Source organism: Lepidochelys olivacea (assembly GCF_965140295.1).
Source record: "Lepidochelys olivacea isolate rLepOli2 genome assembly, chromosome: 13".
Lineage (NCBI taxonomy): Eukaryota > Metazoa > Chordata > Testudines > Cheloniidae > Lepidochelys > Lepidochelys olivacea.
In genome coordinates this window covers 27476114-27500574 of record NC_140423.1, presented here as the reverse complement: position 1 = coordinate 27500574, position 24461 = coordinate 27476114, and the positions used below count along the sequence as shown (strand labels likewise).

The following is a 24461-nucleotide window of genomic DNA, read 5'->3' as shown; positions in this document are numbered from 1 at the left end:
TGCATTTGCTTTAACTTGTATGTAATGGTCAGTGGGTCAGGGAAGTGCCCAGTGCAGAGAGAGTACCCCGGAGTGGGGACACCCTAGCCCGTATCCTAGGTGACCACAGCAGGGTTGGGGTTTGAGCCCCCCAGGAATCCTGGACCCAGCCTTGTTGGGGTTACGAGGACTCTGCCAGACAGGAGAGTGGAAGGGGAGTCCTCAAGGGTGGGGAGGCCACTGGGTAAAAGAAGTGGGAGCGAGGACTCAGATCCTTTCGCTAGCCCACTTCACCAGGGCAGTGCAGAAGCCAGGAAAGTTCCCCACAATAGCGGGACTATTCCCCCGCTTACATAAGCATATCTTGCTCACTAGTGACCTGAACCCTGGAGTGGGTTCAGGTATGTGGGGTGAAAGTCTCCATGGGTGAGATTCAGATTTAACTCCCTTAAGTGGAGTTCCACCAGGAATGGATTTGACACAATCACTGAACAACCCCCGCCCCCCCCCCTCCACACACACACACTCACTCTGCAGATGAACAAATCACCCCAAACCCTCCACAACCTACTGTGGGAAGGTATGAGGAGGCCAACAGACTGTGGCACCTGTGTCATCCCCCGCACCTTTCTCTGTGGAATTAAACAAGGAGCTAGAATAATATTTTTAAGAGCCCCTGTTTCTGTTTTAAGCCATGTGCTATTTTCCCACACTGTGTGTTTATTTGTTTAGGCCTCTAAGCTCTGAATGAGAACATCTTCCTTCATTCCCATCCCAAAGGCACTGCTTGAGCCTAGAGGTATTTTAGGAAAGCTGGATTCTGTACTGTGCATGTGATGGGCTCAGCTATAAATCAAACTTGGGTCTAACCCAGGGTCATGAATCACCTTCTACACTATGCACTGCAGTGGAGGTGGAAGGGATTATAGGCAAACAGCCTCCAAGTCCCCATGCTCCAACTGCGAGCGTTCAGGGCTGTGAGGGGTAAAAAGGCCAGGGAGCAGCCGCTCTGCATAACATGTGCCCCATGGAACTGGGTGAAGGGGAGATCAGAAATCCGCTTTTCAGCTCCTGTTGCTTTGACCAGCAGCGACTCCCACTCTGTGCTTGCTTCTCCTGCTGGAGTGGAGTGCCGGTGTGGGAAGATTAGCCAGTGACAGTTTAGCCCTCAAAGGTTAGGATGTATCTGTTGGTGTTGATGTCTGTTTTACACAGAACTGGGTGGAATGTGAACTCTGACGAAGAAGTCAGAGGGACACCACTGAGGTTAGCAGGGGGTGGTGAGTCTGAGAGTGGCACCCTGGCAGAGCCTCCATCAATGAGGCTGGTGAAAGCAGTGCGCGTTTGGTGGACTCTCACCAAAATGTTCAGAAATGGAGCATTTTATTAACCACGCCTGTCCTGGGCATGAAGGGGTTAAATGTGCTGTGGGGATAGCCTCAGAAAACCCTCTGGATACACTCCACTTGCAGTCAGTACCCCTGTGCTCAGTCACATGGTCACTGCTTCCTCCTGATCAAGTTTTGGGCTCATGTTTCACCCTTTCGCAGGGGGGCAGCATACTGTTTATGGCTGGAATTTTGCATCGGGCATTAACATATACAGAGAATATCTTCCAGCTGAGACCGGTTTTAGCCTACTTCTTCTCTGCGCAGCCAGGGGATGCTTCTCTTGGCTTCACATGGTAGAACTACAGCCTGCATGCCACAGGGCTCCCACTTCCAGTCTTGGGTACAACCGGGAATGTGCCAGGTGAAGACACACAATGAACCCAACTACCAACTGGGCAGTAAATCACAGACGGGCTTTTCCAAGGCTTCCCATCATTCCCTCCAAGTGAGTCCTAGCAACACCACCCACTTTGTTCTACTGATCATCACAGATGTAATGGTAATGTGTACAACTGAAACAGGCCACAGAACCGTGAGAACAACTGACAACATTCTACCGACTAATGTAATCTTCTCAAGCAAAGGCCAAGAGCATAGACCAGAGCAGCACAATACAGAGCCGTAGGGTTTAAGGCCACAAGGGACCACTGGATCCTCTAGTCTGACCTCCTGCATTTCACAGGCCATCAACACCACTGACCACCCAGGTCCTAAACCCAACAATTGAAATGAGACAAAGTATTACAGCCCACAGACCGTTACGTGCCACAGGCAGAGAATAGGAGGTATCGAGCCATATTAATGTGGCTTTGCGTTTTTTACTTTGGCTCACTACATGATGAATTCTCAAGTTTTATATATAAAGGCAACTGTCACCTTCCTTTTCTGTCCATCCTAGGATGTGCAAGTTATTCGCTCCATTACAGCCAGTGCCAGTCCTTACCTGAAAGAAAAAAGGGAAGTGTTTTATATTCTGTAATAAAGGCACATGGATTTCACCGCATCATCAAATCCTGAGTTTCTCTGACAGCCGCAAAATTCACATACACAGCCAGAGCCTCAGCCGGTGTAAATCTGTTTAGCTCCGTTGACTTCAGTGACTTCATTGACTTCATCTAAGAATCTGGCCCAAGGTCTCCAAAACATATTAGCAATTATAATTAGTAATGTGCATTCCCGCAGCACCTTTTACACCTAAGAGTCCCCGGGGCAATTCATAAACTCTCAGGCCTTGTCTACAGAGTGGATTTGTCCCAATTACAGCCACCAGTGCCCCGTCACCAGTGTGGCTGCACCAGTGCAAAGTCCCCAGTGCAGTGAATCCCGAGTAAAGTGCATGGGCATACTCCGTCTAGGCTAGCATTTTGCATAAATGCAGCTACACTGCACCGACTACACCAACAGCTGAAATCAAGGCAAATACCCAGTGCACACAAGGCTTTGTCCCATAGCTGCAGTGTTTGGAGCAATCAGTATAGTTTGTCACTAGACAGGGAAACAGGAGACAGTGGCTAAAATGTATTTCATTCGTTAAACAATTATTTTTGTTTGACCAGCAGGAGTTACTAGATTTGCTCCAGTGTGGTAGAGGAGAATTTGGCTCAAAGACTGCAGCAGCACTTCATGAGTGTAACATAGGAAAAGCACCCATAGTATAGCCATGTTGCTGAACACGTTCTCAGAAATAGATTTCAGGATCATGTAGAGCACAGGTGAGTTGCTAGAAATGGGCCTGAGCCACAGTATTTGGATCTGGATCGGAATCTCCTCATGTTCAAAGGGAGAGTGTTTGGATCAGGGGGTTGGGTGAGAGCCTGACTTTACTGCTCTGCCGGTCTTATTTCATAGAGCCAGATCAGCACCTTCCCTTAGGAGAGGGCACGTTAAAGAATCTGTAGACTGGATCCAAGGTGGAAAAGGCTTCGGGCTCTGCTGATTGCTCCTTATCGTGGGTGATAAATAAGCACGATCTCATAATTATTTGTACATTTTTGTTCATTCTCTAGCAGATAATCATGCATATTCTCTGGGTCTGATTTTGCTTTCACTCATACCATAGTACCTCCATCTCTGTCAATGGAATTGCTCCAGAGTAGGTATGAGAACAGAGTCATGCTCCATGGACTTGATCCAATGCCTGTTGAAGTCAGTGTAAAGGCTGCCGCTTTTTCATGGGTAAGTTGTCTTTCGTTGTGGTAAATCAACCATCTCGCTGAATGTAACTGATTTAGCAACAGAAGAATGATTTATACAAAATGAATGAGGGACATATCTCCTCTCCCCCTTCCACATCTGATCTTCACAACTCAAACTCTGGAGCACTATAATTATCATGTCCATGTTATGAGTATTAGGATCACCCTAAGCACACACTCTAATCCCACACAGCCAAGGTTAATTAGGTGAAAGATCAACATGGTGGGGTTTATTCCATCACCTCCATGAAACATCAGTGGTTTGTATTATTAATAATGTAAAATGGCATCTCATTAGGCTTTGAAGTGGGTTAGGTTAGATGCTAATTTGCAGTTAGAACAGAAGTGTAAGTGTTCACAGGAAATAACAAGGAAAGATAACAATCCACTTGAAGTTGAAATATCTTAAACATGTGACGCTATTTTTTCTTAACTCTCAATTAATATCCTTCCAATTGTAAAGCACATCAGGAACTTCCAGGCTTCTTTAATCTGTCAGTTCTCCTTCAAGAACATAATGAACTTGTCTAGGTTAACAAATGTTTTATTCAAGACAAGTGCTCATATTATCATTTCAGATGTAAATCCTAAACTAATAGAAACTGAGGCTGATGTAAAATAGCGATTAATCCACATTGAAAGTAACCAGGATTAACAAACTGCTGCTCAGATAATTATAGCAGGAAAGTTCTGTGAAACATTCATCATTGTGATTTTGGTGACTGGCTTTGAAAAGTAGGGAAAAGAGGCTTGTTCCTTGCCCTTTTTGTCAGGTGGAATATTCCCTCCTGGAACCATCCTGTATTTGGCTAAAACAGAAACGATTTCTGACTTCTGTCAATGCCTACTCCCATATGTGATTTGTTTAGAAAGCTTTCCATTTCTGATTTTTTCCTATTTCTTTTCACCACCTATCTTCAATAAATAATTCACCTTTTCATAAGTGAAGAGTAGGGAGGCCAAATGATTACACAGAGGAACATTACATTGTGTAGGGGCCTTCGGGGCACGTGCACACTAGAGCGGGAAGGTGTCAATTCCAGCTCGAGGGACAGACCTACGCTAATGTGCTAAAAACAGAAGTGTAGGTGTGGTGGTGTGAACAGTGCGAGAGGCTAGCCTCTTGAGTATGTACCCAGGGTTTCAGATGGGATCATACTCAGGGCAGCTAGCCACTCCTGCTACTTGCATCACTGTGGCTACATTTTAATTTTTAGTGTGTTCGCTCAATCAGAGCTAGGGCAGATATGACAGTCCGGGGTACAATACAGACCAGTGAGGGGCTGTGTCACTCCTGCCCTGCAACCTGGGGTACCTCACAATGTTTTGCTCCTGTAGCTCCCAACCTGGGCTCCTCACAAACAGCATTCAGGTCACCCCCTGAGTGTCTGTGTATAGCTATAGCCCTCGTCCAGCTGCTCTGAGCCCAACAGCCTGTTGACAAATACCAGCCTAACTCTGGCTTCCACCAGCTTTGGTTATTACTTGCAGGGTGACCCCAACACACTCCCAGTGCTGGATTTCCCCTCTTCTGGACAATCCAGATATATTAGGTCCATTGTACCTCTAAGGAGATCAACATACAACAGTCTGCTACCTCAACTGGACTTACCCACACAGTTCACAACTCTGAATTACTTTTGAGTGAAGAATAAAACAAGTTCATTTAACTGCAAAGAGAGAGATTTTAAATGAGTCCAAGTGTGACGTTTCCCTGGTGTTATCTGGACTGGTGATCTGCTAGGTCACTCCAATCCTCAACTCTGGGAAACAGCCTTATCCTGCTCTGCTGTGAGAACCTCCACTCCTGGGCTTTACACCCACAGCCTCTGGCATGTAAGCTGCTCCCAGCTACATGAGTGAGCACTTTTGGCCAGCCGCTGCTTGGGTTGTGCAACCGAATGACACTAGCCAATATCTCCGGTCCCAGACACAACCCTAGGAACCTCCATCTTGAAGTGTCCAGTTATGCCCGCTGGACGCTGCAAGCTTATATGAATTCATCAATTTAACAAAGAAATTGATATGTATCAGGCTTGTTATCCCAAGGGGAATCTCTGACACATTTCAAAACAAACACACTGCTTCAGGTAGGATAAACAAACCAATTTATTAACTACAAAAGATAGATTTTAAGTGATTATAAATCAAAGTACAACAAGCCAGATTTGGTCAAATGAAATAAAAGCAAAACACATTATAAGCTGATCTTAACACTTTCAGTAGTCTTACAAACTCAGATGCTTCTCACCACAGGCTGGCTGGTTGCCCTTCACCCAGGCTCTCCCTGTTGATCAGCACTTCAGCCGTTTGGTGGTGGTGTCTGTAGATGGAGGAGGAAGAGAGAGAGGAAAAGCATGGCAAACGTCTCTCCGTTTTATCATGTTCTTTCTTCCCTCTTGGCTTTGCCTCCCCCCCCCTTCAGGGTCAGGTGAGCATTACCCCATCATAGTCCCAAACTGACCAAGGGAAAGGGGATGACTCACTCAAGAGTCTAACAGATCCTTTCTTGCTGCCTAGGTCAGTGTCCTTTGTTCCTGTGAGGCTGGGCTGGGTTTGTCCCATACATGCCCTGATGAGGTGTGAACTGCCTCTCTGCTCTTGGAGAGTTTTGCCTAGGTCTCTACTCCTGGAGAGTTTTGCCTGGGTTTGTTTTAAGCCATGAGGACACATTTTCGGCCTCATAACTATAGACATGAAATTGCAACCTTTAACATTACTATAATAACAATGCTCAGTACATCATGAGCCTGCCGAAGACACCCAGCATGACAAACTTTGCACTGGATACCACACAATCATATTATAAGGATGAACATTGGGGTGCAGGGTGTTCCCCCAAGATACAGAGCGTGATACCAAGTATAAGGCATTACAGCCAGAAATGGTTCCCAGTAACATTGCTGACCCATTTTCACGTCAGGATCTGCTCCCAAAGTCCATCGGCTGTTTCTTTCATCTTCTTAGGAGGAAAAGAAGGAGATTGATAGGGAGAGAGAACATGGGATGTTTTTACCCCTCACTTTTAAGTTCAGTCACCCTTTGAAATACATTTTCCTGAGGGTTACACCCAGTTAAAGTTCATTCTTGCTGTGAGGACAGAGACAAGGAGTATGGTGGTGAAAAAGGTCCCATGCTGTTTGCTAAAATGTGGATTTGCCTCATCTCCCTCTTGCTGTCTCAAGGACCTTGTTTACTATTTATATTTAAATTGAGATAAACACAGATTCTTTTGTTTAAAATAGGCCTACTTGTCCAGTTCTGCCTAATCGGCACTATGTGGGTTTGAACATGTGCTACAAACATCATTCAGGGGAAATTCATAATTTTACATATAATTTTGCTACACATATTTTACCATGATATTTTTTGACCAGCAAGTTTTTAGTTTTCAAATGATACTTCACAGGGCATCGTGTGTAGGGTGTGAATACAGGGGTGCATTCAGTCACAGCAGGTACACTCCACATTCCAGCTCTAGTGTGGACATACCTTCAGAGGTGTTTGAACTGGCCTTCCTACATGGTACAATGTGTAATATATCCAGAGTAAGTTTCTAGGCTTTGTGCTACAGGTATTTTTTCCTCTTGAGCTGATTCATTGAAAGTAAAAGGCAGCAAATATAAACTGGTAAAAGGACATACTTAATTTATACAATGGATGGTTGACCTGTGGAACTCTCTGCCACGGGATCTTATTAAAGTTAAGAGCAGGTTTCAGGAAAACAAAATGTTGATATATGAATAATAAGAGTATCCACTTTTAAACTGCAAAGAAAAAAAAATTACGAGAGATATAAACCCTTCCACTGGAGATCATAAACCACCCTAGCTATGAGTGATGTAAAAAGCTTCCTTCATAAGCAAGTTATTGCATGATTGCCCACTATGGGGTTTCCTGTATGCACCTGGTAGAGAGAGGATATTGGATTAGATGAAGCCCTGCTATAGCAATTCCTCTGTCCCTTGAGCTAGAGGATTATGGGACATTCAGCTTGGCTCACCGCTGCACTCAGAATCAGCATTATGCTCACAAACCAGCATCCACTTACACAAACCTTGTTCTTATCTGCAAACTTTCCCTCAGAGCCAGATACTCACTTTTCTCCTTGCTGTCTCTGGATCTCTGCAAACATTTTGGAAGCTGCTGCTCACCAATGCATTTATTTCCCTCCCATCCAGTTCCCCCAAGCCCTAGTAAAAATTAAAGCTGGCATTGCACTCTGCAGGCAGATGTGCTTCATAATGCATGGGCAGGGCATATTTTATTAATTCTGTTTTTTTGTAGATCTCTGTTTGCATAAGTTTTATTCTGCCATGAAGCTGTCTGGCTCAGGGGAGGGGGGCCCAGGGGGATGTTGCTGCAGGCCAACATGAGGCGATAAGCAAATCTTAGAACACTGTATGGGATGCATTATATCAAAAGGGTCATTGGATTAGGCAAGCTGCTGTCTTAAGCAACACCTTTAAAGTATCCATAAGGTTCCCTCTACTGTTATGTATGGCCTTTGGTTAAAGAGCCATCTCTATTAGGCCACCAATTTATGCTGCTCTCTTGATGTTAACAGAAGACAGGTTTCAGCGCATTTAATATTTCATTTCTGTAAACCTTCTGGCAGCATCATTTTCTTATATGCGCTGGCTGCTGAAGGGGAAAAAAATTTAAGCATGGAGATTTCAGTGCTAAGTTATTTCTTAGGTGTGTCAGACACAAATCTGTTTGCAGCAGTCCTAGCAGGTTACTTTCCCGCTAAATAAACTTAGGACGGTTCAGCAGTTGGCAGCATTCACCATAGGTGCCTGAAGGGGAGTCACTCAACTGCTGGGAGTGACTAAGGGGTAGCACTGATTGGAGGTAGGCAGAGAATCCAGACCTGCACTCAGATCTGCCATTGCACCTCAGCTGTTCTATTTGCTCGGTGCTCGGCTCTGCCTAAGCAGATATCACTGGGGTTTGCTCATGTGCACAAACAAGAACTAGTCTCAGAATTGCCAAACCAAAAGGTCAAGTAAGGGAGACCAGAAGAAGCACAGCTCCCCCTCCTCCGCTAAAAGCTATGGGGAGCTCCCTCTCCTCTTTCTGGCTTGGGCTAACAGTGTTCCTCTACAGCTCCCCTTTACAGCTGGGGGTGGGCTGAGTGCCTCCCCTTCGGTCAACCCACTCTACCTCCTGCACCAAACCCATTTTTACTGGTAACCTGAGTTACGCCCAGATCACATCTCCCAGACCTACCCACAGAGGAATTCTCCTGGAGTGAATTACAATCCTCCTACATGGAAGAAGGTTCAGGGTCCTCTGTGGCACCATCCCTATTTCTTGGGACTCTATGGACGGCTTTCTGTGGGGCGAGCATCACTGTGGGGAGAGGAGACAAGGAACAAGAAGGCTGGGGCAGAGCTGGCGAGTGGGACACATCATCTCACCAGCACCACCTGCCCAACACAGACTGCCTGGAAATGGTCACGGACTCCCAGGCTCTATTACCTGTGTTGATGCGCCACTCTTCCCTGGGGCCACCTCTCAAAGCCAGATAGCATCTGGCTGGTGGAATGCGGGGGCACACAACGGGCTTCCCTATCCCTCTCATGAAGAGGCTATGCACATCTGGAGGCCCTGGTGTCCACCAGGCCTCCTGCCCCTTATGCCTTTGCATTGCTGTCTAGGGCCTCATTCTCCTTTCACGCCAGTGCGAGTGGAGAAGCAGGCCCTTGGTCATTAGTTACATGATCCAATGCTGTTTCTCCAGTAATACACCTGACCCCTTTTTGATTCCCCCCTTAGATACACATGGCATCTCAGAATAAATCAGAGTCATTTTTTGAAGGGGTGCAACATGTACCACCCCACGGTGCCAATCTACACAGAAGGAGGAGGAACCAGGGTGACTCCACTATGATCCCTAGCTGTACCTTTTGGGGTGTCCACAGTTACTGGCCGTGCTCTGATTCCCCATCGCCTTGAGCTCTGAGGGTGACATTCCCCTCTCTGCACCTGGTCAGCACCCAGCCTATGCACCACTTATCATCTGATTTGGGGGACTTAAGTGGCATACAGGGCTTGTGCTGGCTCTCTGAATGAAAGGAAATTTCCCCCAGCGAATGTACTGCACAATGGGTGAAATCCCAGCTCCATTGAGATCCATGGCAAAATATCCATTGACTTCAAGGGAGCCAAGATTTCACCCTGCGACACTGGCTGTCCCCTCCCCAGATGCTGAAGGTGACACATAACCAACCTGTGCTCTTCCCTCTCTTATATATCCTGACAAGAGCTGACAGAATCTAGCCCTAAACAAACAACAACTACGACTGCCTGGCACAGACTGAGCAGTCTGTGTTCCCCACTATAGCCATGGTGTCTGTTCCATTTGTAGATTTTTCTAAAGGTAAAAGCTCTGGGCTCCTGTTCAGGCTAAAATGTTGGTTAATAATGCACTGGCCATTTGGAAACAACTTTAAAATGAGATCATCCATTAGTGCTACCCTCTGGGGATTAGCACTTATTCTAGACAGCCCAGCCTTGGGGTCAGGCTTTCCTGTGAGGTTGAGGCTAGATGGGAGCATGTATAATAAAACAGGTTATTTTTGGAGTAGTGGTTCTTGGGCTCAGATCTAAAATCCTTTGAACAGCTCCCATCTGTTCTCACACAAGCAGGGATTGAATAGACAGGGCTTTGGTGGATTCTTTTCTTCAACAAAAAAACTTCAAAAACAGACTCCAATGAGAAACTGCTGAATTGGAATTAATTTGCAAACTGGATACAATTAACTTAAGCTTGAATAGAGACTGGGAGTGGATGGGTCATTACACAAAGTAAAACTATTTCCCCATGTTTATTCCCCCCCACACCCCCCACTGTTCCTCAAACGTTCTTGTCAACTGCGGGAAATGGCCCACCTTGATTATCACTACAAAAGGTTTCCCCCTCCCCGCAGCTGGTAATAGCTCACCTTAAGTGATCACTCTCTTGTTACAGTGTGTACGGTAACACCCATTGTTTCATGTTCTCTGTGTATATAAATCTCCCCACTGTATTTTCCACTGAATGCATTTGATGAAGTGAGCTGTAGCTCACGAAAGCTTATGCTCAAATAAATTGGTTAGTCTCTAAGATGTCACAAGTCCTCCTTTTCTTTTTGCGAATACAGACTAACACGGCTGCTACTGTGAAACCTGTCATTATGCAAGGCACTGAATTTAGCCGTATGGAGTGGAAATCTATCAACTTCATGAAAAAACTTGTACAGCTTCAGACGGACATCATCTTCCTTTCCAAATGCAAACAGATGGACATCATACCAAAAGGACTGAAGGTAAAAAATCCATTACAATCTACATACCACACAGACTATGCTGACAGCTTGTGCCACACACTCTCAAAAAAACTGCGGAACCACCTGATCAACATCCTCTGTAGCAAACAGGGAAAGATTAAGAATGAGCTCTCAAAACTGGATACTCTCATAAAAAAACAACCTTCCACACAAACTTCCTCATGGCTGGACTTTACAAAAACGAGACAAGCCATTTACAACACACACTTTGCTTCTCTTCAAAAGAAAAAGGACACTAAACTCTCTAAACTACTATATGCCACAAGGGGCCACAACAGTGGTTCCCTTAACTCACCCAGCAATATTGTTAATCTATCCAACTATACTCTTAGCCCAGCAGAAGAATCTGTCCTATCTCAGGGCCTCTCCTTCTGCCCCCCCTTCCCCCCCATGAACATGATACAGTTCTGTGGTGACCTAGAATCCTATTTTCGACGTCTCTGACTCAAGGAATATTTCCAACACACCTCTGAACAACATACTAACCCACAGAGACCTTCCTACCGAGACTACAAAAAGAAGGATTCTGGGTGGACTCCTCCTGAAGATCTAAACAACAGACTGGACTTCTACATAGAGTGCTTCTGCCGACGTGCACGGGCTGAAATTGTGGAAAAGCAGCATCACTTGCCCCATAATCTCAGCCGTGCAGAACACAATGCCATCCACAGCCTCAGAAACAACTCTGACATCATAATCAAAAAGGCTGACAAAGGAGGTGCTGTCGTCATCATGAATAGGTCAGAATATGAACAAGAGGCTGCTCGGCAGCTCTCCAACACCACTTTCTACAAGCCATTAACCTCTGATCCCACTGAGGGTTACCAAAAGAAACTACACCATTTGCTCAAGAAACTCCCTGAAAAAGCACAAGAACAAATACGCACAGACACACCCCTGGAACCCCGACCTGGGGTATTCTATCTGCTACCCAAGATCCATAAACCTGGAAATCCTGGATGCCCCATCATTTCAGGCATTGGCACCCTGACAGCAGGATTGTCTGGCTATGTAGACTCCCTCCTCAGGCCCTACGCTACCAGCACTCCCAGCTATCTTCGAGACACCACTGACTTCCTGAGGAAACTACAATCCATCCGTGATCTTCCTGAAAACACCATCCTGGCCACTATGGATGTAGAAGCCCTCTACAGCAACATTCCACACAAAGATGGACTACAAGCCATCAGGAACAGTATCCCCGATAATGTCACAGCAAACCTGGTGGCTGAACTTTGTGACTTTGTCCTCACCCATAACTATTTCACATTTGGGGACAATATATACCTTCAAATCAGTGGCACTGCTATGGGTACCCGCATGGCCCCACAGTATGCCAACATTTTTATGGCTGACTTAGAACAACGCTTCCTCAGCTCTCGTCCCCTAATGCCCCTACTCTACTTGGGCTACATTGGTGACATCTTCATCATCTGGACCCATGGAAAAGAAGCCCTTGAGGAATTCCACCGTGATTTCAACAATTTCTATCCCACCATCAACCTCAGCCTGGACCAGTCCACACAAGAGATCCACTTCCTGGACACTATGGTGCTAATAAGCGATGGTCACATAAACACCACCCTATACCGGAAACCTACTGACCACTATTCCTACCTACATGCCTCCAGCTTTCATCCAGACCACACCACACAATCTATTTTCTACAGCCAAGCTCTAAGATACAACTGCATTTGCTCCAACCCCTCAGACAGAGACAAACACCTACAAGATCTCTATCAAGCATTCTTACAACTACAATACCCACCTGCTGAAGTGAAGAAACAGATTGACAGATCCAGAAGAGTACCCAGAAGTTACCTACTACAGGACAGGCCCAACAAAGAAAATAACAGAATGCCACTAGCCATCACCTTCAGCCCCCAACTAAGGCCTCTACAACGCATCATCAAGGATCTACAACCTATCCTGAAGGACGACCCATCACTCTCACAGATCTTGGGAGACAGGCCAGTCCTTGCTTACAGACAGCCCCCCAACGTGAAGCAAATACTCACCAGCAACCACACACAACACAACAAAAACACTAACCCAGGAACCTATCCTTGCAACAAAGCCCATTGCCAACTGTGTCCACATATCTATTCAGGGGACACCATCATAGGGCCTAATCACATCAGCCACACTATCAGAGGCTCGTTCACCTGCATATCTACCAATGTGATATATGCCATCATGTGACAGCAATGCCCCTCTGCCATGTACATTGGTCAAACCGGACAGTCTCTACATAAAAGAATAAATGGACACAAATCAGACGTCAAGAATTATAACATTCATAAACCAGTTGGAGAACACTTCAATCTCTCTGGTCACTCGATTACAGACCTAAAAGTTGCAATTCTTTAACAAAAAACTTGAAAAACAGACTCCAACAAGAGACTGCTGAATTGGAATTAATTTGCAAACTGGTTACAATTAACTTAGGCTTGAATAGAGACTGGGAGTGGTTGGGTCATTACACAAAGTAAAAGTATTTCCCCATGTTTATTCCCCCCCTTCTATCCTCCCTACCACTGTTCCTCAGACGTTCTTGTCTACTGCTGGAAATGGCCCACCTTGATTATCACTACAAAAGGTTCCCCCTCGGCCCCCGCTCTCCTGCTGGTAATAGCTCACCTTAAGTGATCACTCTCTGGTTACAGTGTGTATGGTAACACCCATTGTTTCATGTTCTCTGTGTATATATATCTCCCCACTGTATTTTCCACTGAATGCATCCGATGAAGTGAGCTGTAGTTCACAAAAGCTTATGCTCAAATAAATTTTTTAGTCTCCGTGGTGCCACAAGTCCTCCTTTTCTTTTTGCGAATACAGACTCACACGGCTGCTACTCTGAATTCCTCCCTTATGACATTCAACCTTTTAATGAGGTCAGGCTGGACAGCTTGTGCAGCAACCCCATGTGCACACAGACCCTTTAGATGGTATTTTACACTGAATGAGAGAGAGAATTATACTTACCTTTGGGAAGGAGACTGTAACCCGTATGCACCTCTGTGCCCTCTGCCAGCTGGCATCAAGGCATCTTTGGGTCACAGAGACTGACAACCAAGGCATATGGGATTATGGCATCCTGAAGGAGGCATAAAATGACAAATCCTTTTTTAGTCCAGACCAGGATTTAGGGACCACCTTATCAACATCCTGTGTGGTGGCACTAGGCAGCACAGGCTGTGTCTGGGAGTCAGCCTGGGAGCAGAAAAAACTGAAGGGTCTGTCTGTGTCCAGAAGCCTCAATAAAGAATCTCCTCTACATTGTTTACAGCCAAACTGTCTCTTCTCTACATGGGACCCAACATATTGGAAGAAAAATTCCAAAATTCTAAATGGGACTTTTACATGAGTAATCATAGAATCATAGAATATCAGGGTTGGAAGGGACCTCAGGAGGTCATCTAGTCCAACCCCCTGCTCAAAGCAGGACCAATCCCCAATTTTTGTCCCAGATCCCTAAATGGCCCCCTCAAGGATTGAACTCACAACCCTGGGTTTAGCAGGCCAACGCTCAAACCACTGAGCTATCCCTCCCCCCATAGAGGTCTAGGTTTTAAAACCCTAACTGTTTTCAGTCTGGATTTCCGTCTTCACGAGTGTCACGCTGTCTGGAGTGTTTCACGGTCACGAGTGCCTACCCGGGCCGGGCAGACTGTCAAAAGCAGGGCAGACACTGCAAACTGGTGCTGTATTCTACAATTAGATTTCACCAATTCAGTAACAAATGTAACAGTCTTATCATGGAGTGACAGACAGCCCCCTTGGGCATTCCAGTCTCACTTGCCACCCAGGCAAGCTGGATTTAGTGATACATGGTACTTACACCCACCCACCCACCTCAGTCCCAAGACACCAGTCACTTAGGCTAGATCAATTTGTACCTTAGATCTCACACCAAGCTGGCAGCCAATCCTGTAATAAACTAACTAAAGGTTTATTAACTAGGAAAAAGGAATAAGAGTTATTTACAGGCTAAAGCAAGTAAGCATATATACACAAATTAGCTTCAGTCTGTGATTCAAAAGGTGACAGAACAGTAGTAATCTGTCAATTCAAAATGTCTTTCAGGGCTAACCCAGGCCAAGCAGCATGGGGATCTTTGCTTATGTTTAGGAATCTTTGCTCCTCAAAGTCCAGATAGTAGGAAAGAGATGCAGTTTCTCCTTGTCAGGGATTTTTATCCCCTCCATTCCTGAGCCCAAAACTGACGGGATGAGTTTATCTGTAGATCTCCCCTTCCTAGAGTGGGTTAGCAATGCAGTCAAGAGGGCCTCTCACCTTTGATTCTACACAATACCTTATTTGCCTTCAATGGACCATCTCCAGCACTTTACCTTAATTAATGCTTCTCCTGTTTGGTGAGTTACACAAGCGTAGACGTTTAAACACTCAGTATAACTTTATACCTTGGGCTACAGAGGTTGTAAGTGAGATCAATGCGTGCAGCATCCTACAAGCGTTTTATAAAGTCTAAACACTAAACACATTCTTATCAACTTAACATCTAATACACATTTTGATAATGCTAACACATAGGTAAGCAAGACTGGTTTCCAGCTATGCATTTGTAAGTGGTCAGTGAGGCCTGAGGCCTTGGCATAAGCTGGCACCTAGTCTACCAGCATCACAAAAAGTTCTGGGGAAAGTGGATTTTATACAGAGGCTTTAATGGCAATGTTCAGATCTAGGGTAGTGAGGGAGTCAGGAGCGCAGCAACAGATTCAGGGTTCTAGTCCAGGCCCATATCTAAAATGAGGACCCTCTGCTTCCAAAGTACAAGCCTCTAGCACATGCATCACTTCTTGCTGGCTGTAATATTGGTACTAATGGCTTCTTTGTGGAACTCCAGACACTAGAGAGCAAGATAATTGCAAACTCGATGATTTCCATAGCAGTGACACTTAGCACTTGTATAATGTTTTCCAAGTACTAAGTGGCGCAGACATACCACACAGCCAATCTGTAGGTCACGTAACATACGCTAACAAATTAGGCACAGCTCTTGCTCGAGCATTTGGGATTCACAGAATTCACCCAACAGTCTAGACAGTTTGTTAAATATACAATTAACTACATCACCTCTAGGATGGAGAGCGATGCTTAATTTGTGCCAAGGCTTGCCAGGGCTGAGCCCTGGCACCTTTAAGCTTGCCAGTTCATAGCCCCGATACCTCTGGACTTGCTGTATCAGTTATGAATGTAAAAACATTTCTTGATCCCCAGCACCTCTTTCATTACAAATTAAGCACTGATGCATCGGATTCCAGTGGGAGGTGTTGTGACCTGCTTGGCGATCAGACCCATTTATAAATGTTATGAGGGCTACTCAGGACTTTGTTCTTCCTGTTCCTGGACTGAAAAGATGGAAAAGAAACATCCACATCCCATTTAACATGAGCCCACCCTGTGATGTTAGATGAACCAGATCCAGAGTGTAAAGAGTGGGGGGAAAGCAATAAGGAAAGGCATATTTGAGAGAGGGAGAGAGTTGTAATCGTTGCTACTAGGAAGTACAACAATTTGACATGCAACTGAATGGATAATTATTTTTAGGCCTGTAAGTGAAGTGCCTAATGTAAGCCTAGTGCAATGGAAGACATGAAGATGTGTAAGCATATTGCAAGTGAAGATGAAACTTAGTTCTTGCATGACCCTAAGTCCCTAAGTCATACACTTTTGGAAAATTTCATACACAAAACCAGTTACCATCTCTCCCTAAAACTATTAGCATTGTAGTAAGTCAATACTTGGAACAGCAAAGAGCACATCTGGCGTTAATAATACCACCTAGCTTTTTCTCATGAGTAGATCTCAAAGATCTTTTCAAAGGAAGTCACCATCCCAATTTTAAAGATGGGGAAACTAAGGCACAAGAAAGAGATGCACCTTGCCCAAGATCACCCAGCAGACCCATGGCAGAAGCAGGAATAGAATACAGGCCTCCCAACTCCCAGGCCAGTGCTCTATCTCCTAGCCCAGGGTACACACTCCGAGACTATCAACTTTAAAATTATATTTCTGTCAGCATTTTAAAAAAATGCCTAGAAATGAAAGAGATTGAGGGGCAAGGGGTTTATTGTTTGCTAGTTTGTTTACTTTGTGAATTTCACATACAGCAGAGGTGGGGGCGCTATGCACTTTCAATTCTCTCCCTCACTTACACTGGGCACCACCCACGACTGGTAATAATAATAATTACAAATTGAATTTATAAAGCACCCATGCACTAACACACCCACACACATTCCTTCAAGCGGACGTGAGGCACTACACCAGGACTTTAAAACTTAGTTACAAAACTAAATAAAGTAGAGCAACACATTAATTAAAACTTCCTATGCTTAAATCAATGACTACTGTGCAGATACAATAAAGAATGTACTGAAATGACAGCCCCCCCAAAAAATCCACAAGCCTTCACATCATCCTGTCACATCCCTTTAGAAGATTGTAGTGGATCTGCCAGTTTAAAAAAATAAGAGTTATAAGGATAATCATTCACACACATGCACAAGACATGAGGGAGAGAGAAGGTCCTGTTAAATTGATTTGACCATCCTCTTCCAGTATGGGTGAAATTCTGGTCTCATTGACGTCAATAGAAGTTTTGCCTTTAACTTCAGTAGGGCTAGGATTTCACCCTATGTTTCTAAATGGCACTGTACAACATGTCCTGGTGTAGGGCTAGTCAAAAAACTATAAGAATTTTCCAGGGAAAAAATTAAACATTTTTGTATTTTTAAAAAATTCCTGAAAGTGTTTTATTTTTTATCAACAGAATTTTTTTAAAAAGTTATTCGTTTATTTGGGCAATTTCCCACATTTTATCTTCCTTTCACCCTCCTTTTCCACCAAGAAGTAGAGAAAGAAAAAAAACAGGAAAAAAAGAAAGAAAAACTGTTATTTTTTGTTTCAGTTTGAATCAAAACACATATTTTTTCTTTTGATTAAAAACAAAAGAATTTTGAACAGTATGCAATTTTTCCCCAATTTTTCATTGAGAAGTTTTTAGACAAAATAATTGACTATGTACAAGTCTAGTGGTTAACATAGTAAAGTGTTGAGCGGACTTTACTGTTTTGGGAAAAAAGGCCTTAAAGATAAAAAAGTAAAATGTAAAAAAAACTTTGAATTTTCATGTTTCCATTTTAAGCAAAAAAAAAAAAAAAGGGTTGGGGACTATGGAAAAAAGAGTTAAGATCATCCAGGCAACCTTACCCTAGCCTGACAAAAATAGTCATTCATGCAACGCAGGCTACTCCAATTCTGGTCAGTTAATCAATACAAAAGCAGAGTGCATGGCACACTGGAGTGAACATTTCAGCCAGCTGCTAAATGCAACCCCAATTTCTTGGGACCGTGACATTATAAAGCTACTGCCAAGTCGACCCATTCCACACAAAATGATCCTGGCAAATTCACTGTTAACAAAATCCTCAGAGATGTAAAGAACCGCAGGGGAAATAAGGTGGCAGGAATCCATGGAATTTCTGAGGAATTGTTAAAACTGCTCTACCAGCTGTAATTTTCTGGCTGCAGATGCTGTTCAATATCATCTGAAGAACAGAGGCAGTCCCGTCTGACTGGCAAAAAGGCATTATTTTGCCACTTTAGAAATGAAAAGGCAGCAAACAAGACTGTTGTAACTATCATGGCATTACTCTATCTGTCCTGAGGGAAGATTTTCCTTCCATTTGCTGGCCTGAGTCACTAATTTCTTAAGAAATAAAAGAAGACCACAAGCTGGCTTCACTCCTGGCCATTCCACTATAGAGCAAATTTTCACAGTGCGCCAGCTTATGAACAAGGCACAAAAATTCAAGCACCCTGTTCCCGTTGCATTCATGGATATCAAAGTTGCATTTGACTCTGTTGACAGGGAATTGCTTTGGCTGATCTTGAAACTTGCAGGCTTCCCTGACAAGCTCTGTAGAATGTTGGCTCCTATATGATGGCTTCTCAAACTGTGTTCTTGTAAGTGAAAAAGACCCACCTTATTCCAATTTGCACTGAGCATTCAACAAGGGTGCACTGCAGCCCCAGAACTCTTCAGGGCTATCATAGACTATGTACTTGACCACAGGGTAAATAAATATAAATTAGGCATATGCCTTGATGATAAGAACCTCACAAATGTTGATTTTGTTGATGCCATAGCGCTAGTTGTCAAACAAATGGACAAGCTAGTCACAATATTTAAAGCCCTGGAAAACTTAGTGACAAAAGATGGCCTGAAGATTAATTAGGGTAAAACCAAAATTCTTCCAGTCAGCAATTTCAGACACATTGTGGGCTCTAGCATCTTAGCGAGGAACCACCCAGTCAAGAATGTCAGTGATTCCACCTGCCTTGGCTCTGTTGTTGATAACATAGGCGGCACCAGGAAAGAACTTGAAATCCACACCGCAAAAGCACTGGTCAATAGTGGGTTGCTTCATCAAGAACATCTTTCGTAAACCAAACCCACAGGTAAGCAGAGATGAAGATGAAAATATATAACACTTTGGTGGTCAATATTCTAATCTAGATGACTGAAACATGGTCTCTCCTGATCAAAATTGAAAAGAAGCTAGACACCATTCAGATGAAACATCTCAGAATGATCGAAGACATCAAACAGTACAAATTCAAGTCAAAGGAAGAGATACATTTTCTAATTAAACAGGTGCTGCTCTCTCAAATGGTCACCAAATGCTCTGTAAGGAGTTAGGTTTCAGAGTAGCAGCCGTGTTAGTCTGTATTCTCAAAAAGAAAAGGAGTACTTGTGGCACCACAGAGACTAACAAATTTATTTGAGCATAAGCTTTTGTGAGCTACAGCTCACTTCATCGGATGCATTCAGTGGAAAATACAGTGGGGAGATTTATATACATAGAGAACATGAAACAATGAGTGTTACCATACACACTGTAACCAGAGTGATCACTTAAGGTGAGCTATTACAAGCAGGAGAGTGGGGTGGGGGGGGAACCTTTTGTAGTGATAATCAAGGTGGGCCAAGTTCCAGCAGTTGACAAGAACGTCTGAGGAACAGTGCGGGGTGGGAGGGGGGGATAAACATGGGGAAATAGTTTTACTTTGTGTAATGACCCATCCACTCCCAGTCTCTATTCAAGCCTAAGTTAGTCATCTATTCTGAATGCCTACCATCTTCCCTGTGAGTATCGTCTTCTACTATGACCCAATGAATGCAGGATGGACGAGACCCACCGGAAGGCCAAAAACATGATGGCTGGAAAGCATCAGACATCTGTCCATCACAGGCATCCTACCCCATTGTGACGTTGCAGCCCATAATGCTTTATGGAAATATGCTTATGAATGTATATATGACATAACTGGAATATGTTTTATGCTACATATGTCATGTAAAGGTTATGATCTACTGAACATATTCATCCTATTTGTATGCATGTATCATTCAAAGTTATGAATATTGGCTGTGTACTTTTTTGATTTTAAGTAGCCTTAGTAAGGCATTTGGTCAGCTTCTTTAGAAAGGAATTTGCAAGTGCCCAATCAAGAAACACTTAATCGACAATGGATCTTGGAAGACTCTAATCCACATAAGAAGTCTACCTGAAGACGTTCAAGGTAGCATGTGAACAATGGCTGCTACCTGTAAGTTCTGAGTCATGCATGGACTTGTGACTTGCCCATGTGACTCCAAAACTCCATCTTGTAGTTGGGATTCTACAAGGGGGGGTCCACCCACAAGAGAAAGTCTATTTAAACCGCAGGGAGATCCCTCAATTTTGTCGTCAGCTGGCTCAAGAGATAGCCTCTCTCCCCCAAAGGATACCTGAAAGAAAGTGGAACAAAGGACTGGAACTACAGGGGGTGTGAGTGATTGCTGGATCCAGACTAGAAGGAGACTAGTCCGTAAAAGAAGCTTACTGGAACATCACTGAGGGTGAGGTTTGATCTGTAATCACTTGCTTACTGTATTAGGCATAGGCTTGCGTGTTTTATTTTATTTTGCTTGGTAATTCACTTTGTTCTGTCTGTTATTACTTGGAACCACTTAAATACTACTTTTTGTAATTAATAAAATCCCTTTTACTTATTAACTAACCCAGAGTATATATTACTACCAGGGGTGGGGTGGGTGGAACAACTGTGCATATCTCTCTCTCAGTGTTATAGAGGAAGAACAATTTATGAGTTTACCCTGTATAAGCTTTATACAGGGTAAAACGGATTTATTTGGGGTTTGGACCCCATTGGGAGTTGGGCATCTGAGTGTTGGAGACAGGAACACTTCTTAAGCTGATTTCAATTAAGCCTGTAGTTTGCGGGGACGTTGTTCAGACCTGGGCCTGCGTTGGCAGCAGGTTAGCATGTCTGGCTCAAACCAGGCAGGGCACTGAGCTTTCAATGGCTTTCAGCTTTTCTCAAGCTGGCAGGGAAAGCAGGGGCAGAAGAGTCTCAACACATCAGTTGGCAGTTCCCAAGGGGTTTTCTATGATGCAATCCATCACACCCATAATGTACCACATATGGCTCAGGACATAATACCATGGAAGCACATAATGCATTCTGTGGCCAGTATACTGTCCAAGAAACAGCTAAACAAAAACAAAAACCACCAGCACCCTGATGCCAACCAGAGACTGACAACCTTAACTATACAGCATACAGGTTCTTGTCATCAGCTACCTCAAAACCACCAATAACTTACTCTTATATTATACAGTAATTTCACAGAATCCAGCTGTCTTTAAGATATTTTTTAACAATTACTGGTCTGTCAAATGGCATACTGAGAGCAATCCTTTCCCACTGTTCAGAGGACAAGAAAGCCCTAACAAGGCGTATGCAGCACCACTTTAATTCCAGTTAAACCCTCAAACTAGGGTTTATTTGGTGTTCAAGAGGCATATAAGACTTCTGCATAGGAGTGAATTTCAACCAACAAATTCCACTGCCACAAATTATACAGCTGTCTTTAGACAAAGAGCTAGTGTGCCTACATTTACAGATCTCCTAGGTTAAGTTCATGAAATTAAGGCACCTACTTGAAAAGAGCAAACATTAGTATGATGATGAAACATCATGCTAAGGATCAGAGAGGCATGTAAGTATGTACGTATGAACTCAGTGCCCTGTGGTTGACTCTGCTTTTCCATAGTTCCCAATATTTGTTTGTTTTGCTGTAGTTCACATTCTTCTGAGGTGCTAATCATAGCAACTCTTAAGTGTTTTTCGGAGTATTTATCATGTGAAAAAAACAAGGACAAAACATCCAAACTACAAATTACATATATACATAGCCCCCACTGACTAATGATGAATTTTCCAGTAAAATAAGAACCTCCCTGCTCTTACCATGCCACAGGCAATATTGCCTCCAATGCCCCTTCCTGTATAAATGTATTAGTATACTATATGAGGCAGTTTGTCTAATGGTCATATCAATGGTTACTTAGAGTCTGTTCCTAGCTCTTGCAGTTTGCTATTTGACTGATGATAAGTCACTTGCCCTTTTTGTGTGAGTCAGTATATTCGCCGTTAAAACAGTTCTGATAACAATATCATCTTCTCAGGTATATTGTGAAGTTTAAATAATGTTTGTAAAATGGGCCAAGATCTTTGGAAGAAAGGTCCAGATAAGTCAAAATGCTGGAGACATTCATAGAGAAAGACTGATAAGCAAAGTCTGGCTCTAGATTCAGATCTGATATTTCCCCAAGTTAAGGAGTGTGTTGAACAGCGTTTGGAACAATAAGGGTCCACGTCTCATTTTTTAAGTACACTATTTGTATCAAGTTGCTTATTTTTCAATTGCTGTTAGATTCAAATGATCTTGCTTAGGGCCTGGAAGTCAATGGGAGTTTTGTCATGGACTCCAAAGGAAGTCAGATCAGGTCATTACATTGCCAAAAACTGTTACTAATTGAAGGAGGTTCTCTCAGAACATGAGAGAGCTGGTCGCAATTTTTTCATCTAAACATATTTCCAATAAAACATAACATTTCTACCAAAAGAAACATTTGTATGGGAAATTTTAATTTTGCTTTAAAATTTCTGGTGTTTCAACATAAAGCAAAAATATTTCATTAAGATTGTTCAGGTTTTGGTAAAAATGTTCAGTTTTCAATCTGGATTTTAGTTAAAAAAATCATGATTTATTTAAACTGAAATATCTATCTATCTCCAAACACATTCTTTGAAAACTAAAATGTTTTTGGTTTACAGGTTCATTTTTTAAAAAGGATTTTTTCTTCAAACTTAGCACAAAACTAATTGGCAGTTTTTGACCAGTTATACAAGACTGTGCATGGTATTAAATGGGGGGGGGGGGGGAAAGAAGTAGTGATCTGGGGAAGTTTGGGGTTCCCTAAAATGGTTCCAAATATTTTGTTAACTATGTTAATCTTTTTCCCCCTAAAACTACTTGGACAAGATCCTCTGCTGGGGTCTCAAGGTATAGCTCCACTGATTTTGATGGAGCTATGTCCATTTACATCAGCTAAAGGTTTTGTTCATATATTTACAAAAGGAAAAGGAAAATTATTTCCCTCCCTTTGTCCTTCCCTGCTTTGTTACATTGAGCATCATGTGAACATACATCAAGCAAGGATATGATCTTGCTTTGGTGTTAAGCGGGAGTAATTCAGCTGAAGTCAATGGAGTTACTCAACCGTAGAACTGGTGTAACTAAGAGAAGCATCAGGATCAAAGGCAGTACCAGGAGCTGTGTATGCCAGTTTGCAGTGGAAGCTCAATTGTCTTGCTATCATGCTTTGCATTATGTATAGAAAATTAAACAATGTGAGGTTGTATCAATAAAATGAGATTGTTATTACCATATTAGCAATAGTACTTTGGTGCACTCAATTGCTTTTGGACAGCATATTCAGCTAGTCCACTGATTTGGGGAGGAGAGATGGACCTTCTCAACTGAATCACTCTATTGTCTGCAATTGCATTTATTAGCATATAGCAGGCTCAGGCTCAGTTTGGCGTTATTTAAATGACTGGATCAGAAAATAAAATGCTTACATTGAAATATAAATGTTCATGTACTCATATGCTAACATATTGTTTGGCTATGACTGCATTAAACAAAACTCCGTTCTGACAAGCAGGTATTTATTATTTCAATTCAAGCTTCAGTATTTTCCTTTTTTATTTCCAGGCCCTCTGTTTTAATTACCTTATTTTGTCTTATCCAACAATCAAGATGCAGACAGGCAATCCTAGAAGATAAAAGTTTGCCCTTTATGCAACATTTTCAGTTTTCCTAGCTTCTATTTATCTATCTAAGTATCTTAGGTATCTAAGTATCTAGTAATTTTGTGCTGGTGAAAGATGCAAGATTTGTTGACTTCATTTTCATGGTCTGAGAGTAATCACTTCATCCAAGCATTCTTTTTAAACCTGTCCAGAATGGACAATTGACTTTGCAATAGCAGACCTCCTCTGTGAAGTAGAGACATCTGAAGACACATTGTTAGGTTAATCAAGCTTAAGAGCCATGGCCTCTTCATGCAGAAAGGCATTAACTGTATCATTGTCACTTTCTCATTCCTATTTTTTGT

The 24461-nt window shown here is 43.2% G+C and overlaps 1 protein-coding gene across 1 annotated transcript in view; it reads right to left on the bottom strand.

The window, feature by feature from the left end:
* The window catches only part of LOC311529426 (uncharacterized protein), a gene marked incomplete at its 5' end in the record, with an annotated part of 245124 nt that overhangs the window by 2683 nt on the left and 217980 nt on the right, over positions 1 to 24461 (bottom strand). The window contains one exon of the mRNA XM_084645401.1: positions 2247 to 2313. Coding sequence (XP_084501527.1) covers positions 2247 to 2313 — 67 coding nt within the window. The remainder of the gene's footprint in view (positions 1 to 2246; positions 2314 to 24461) is intronic.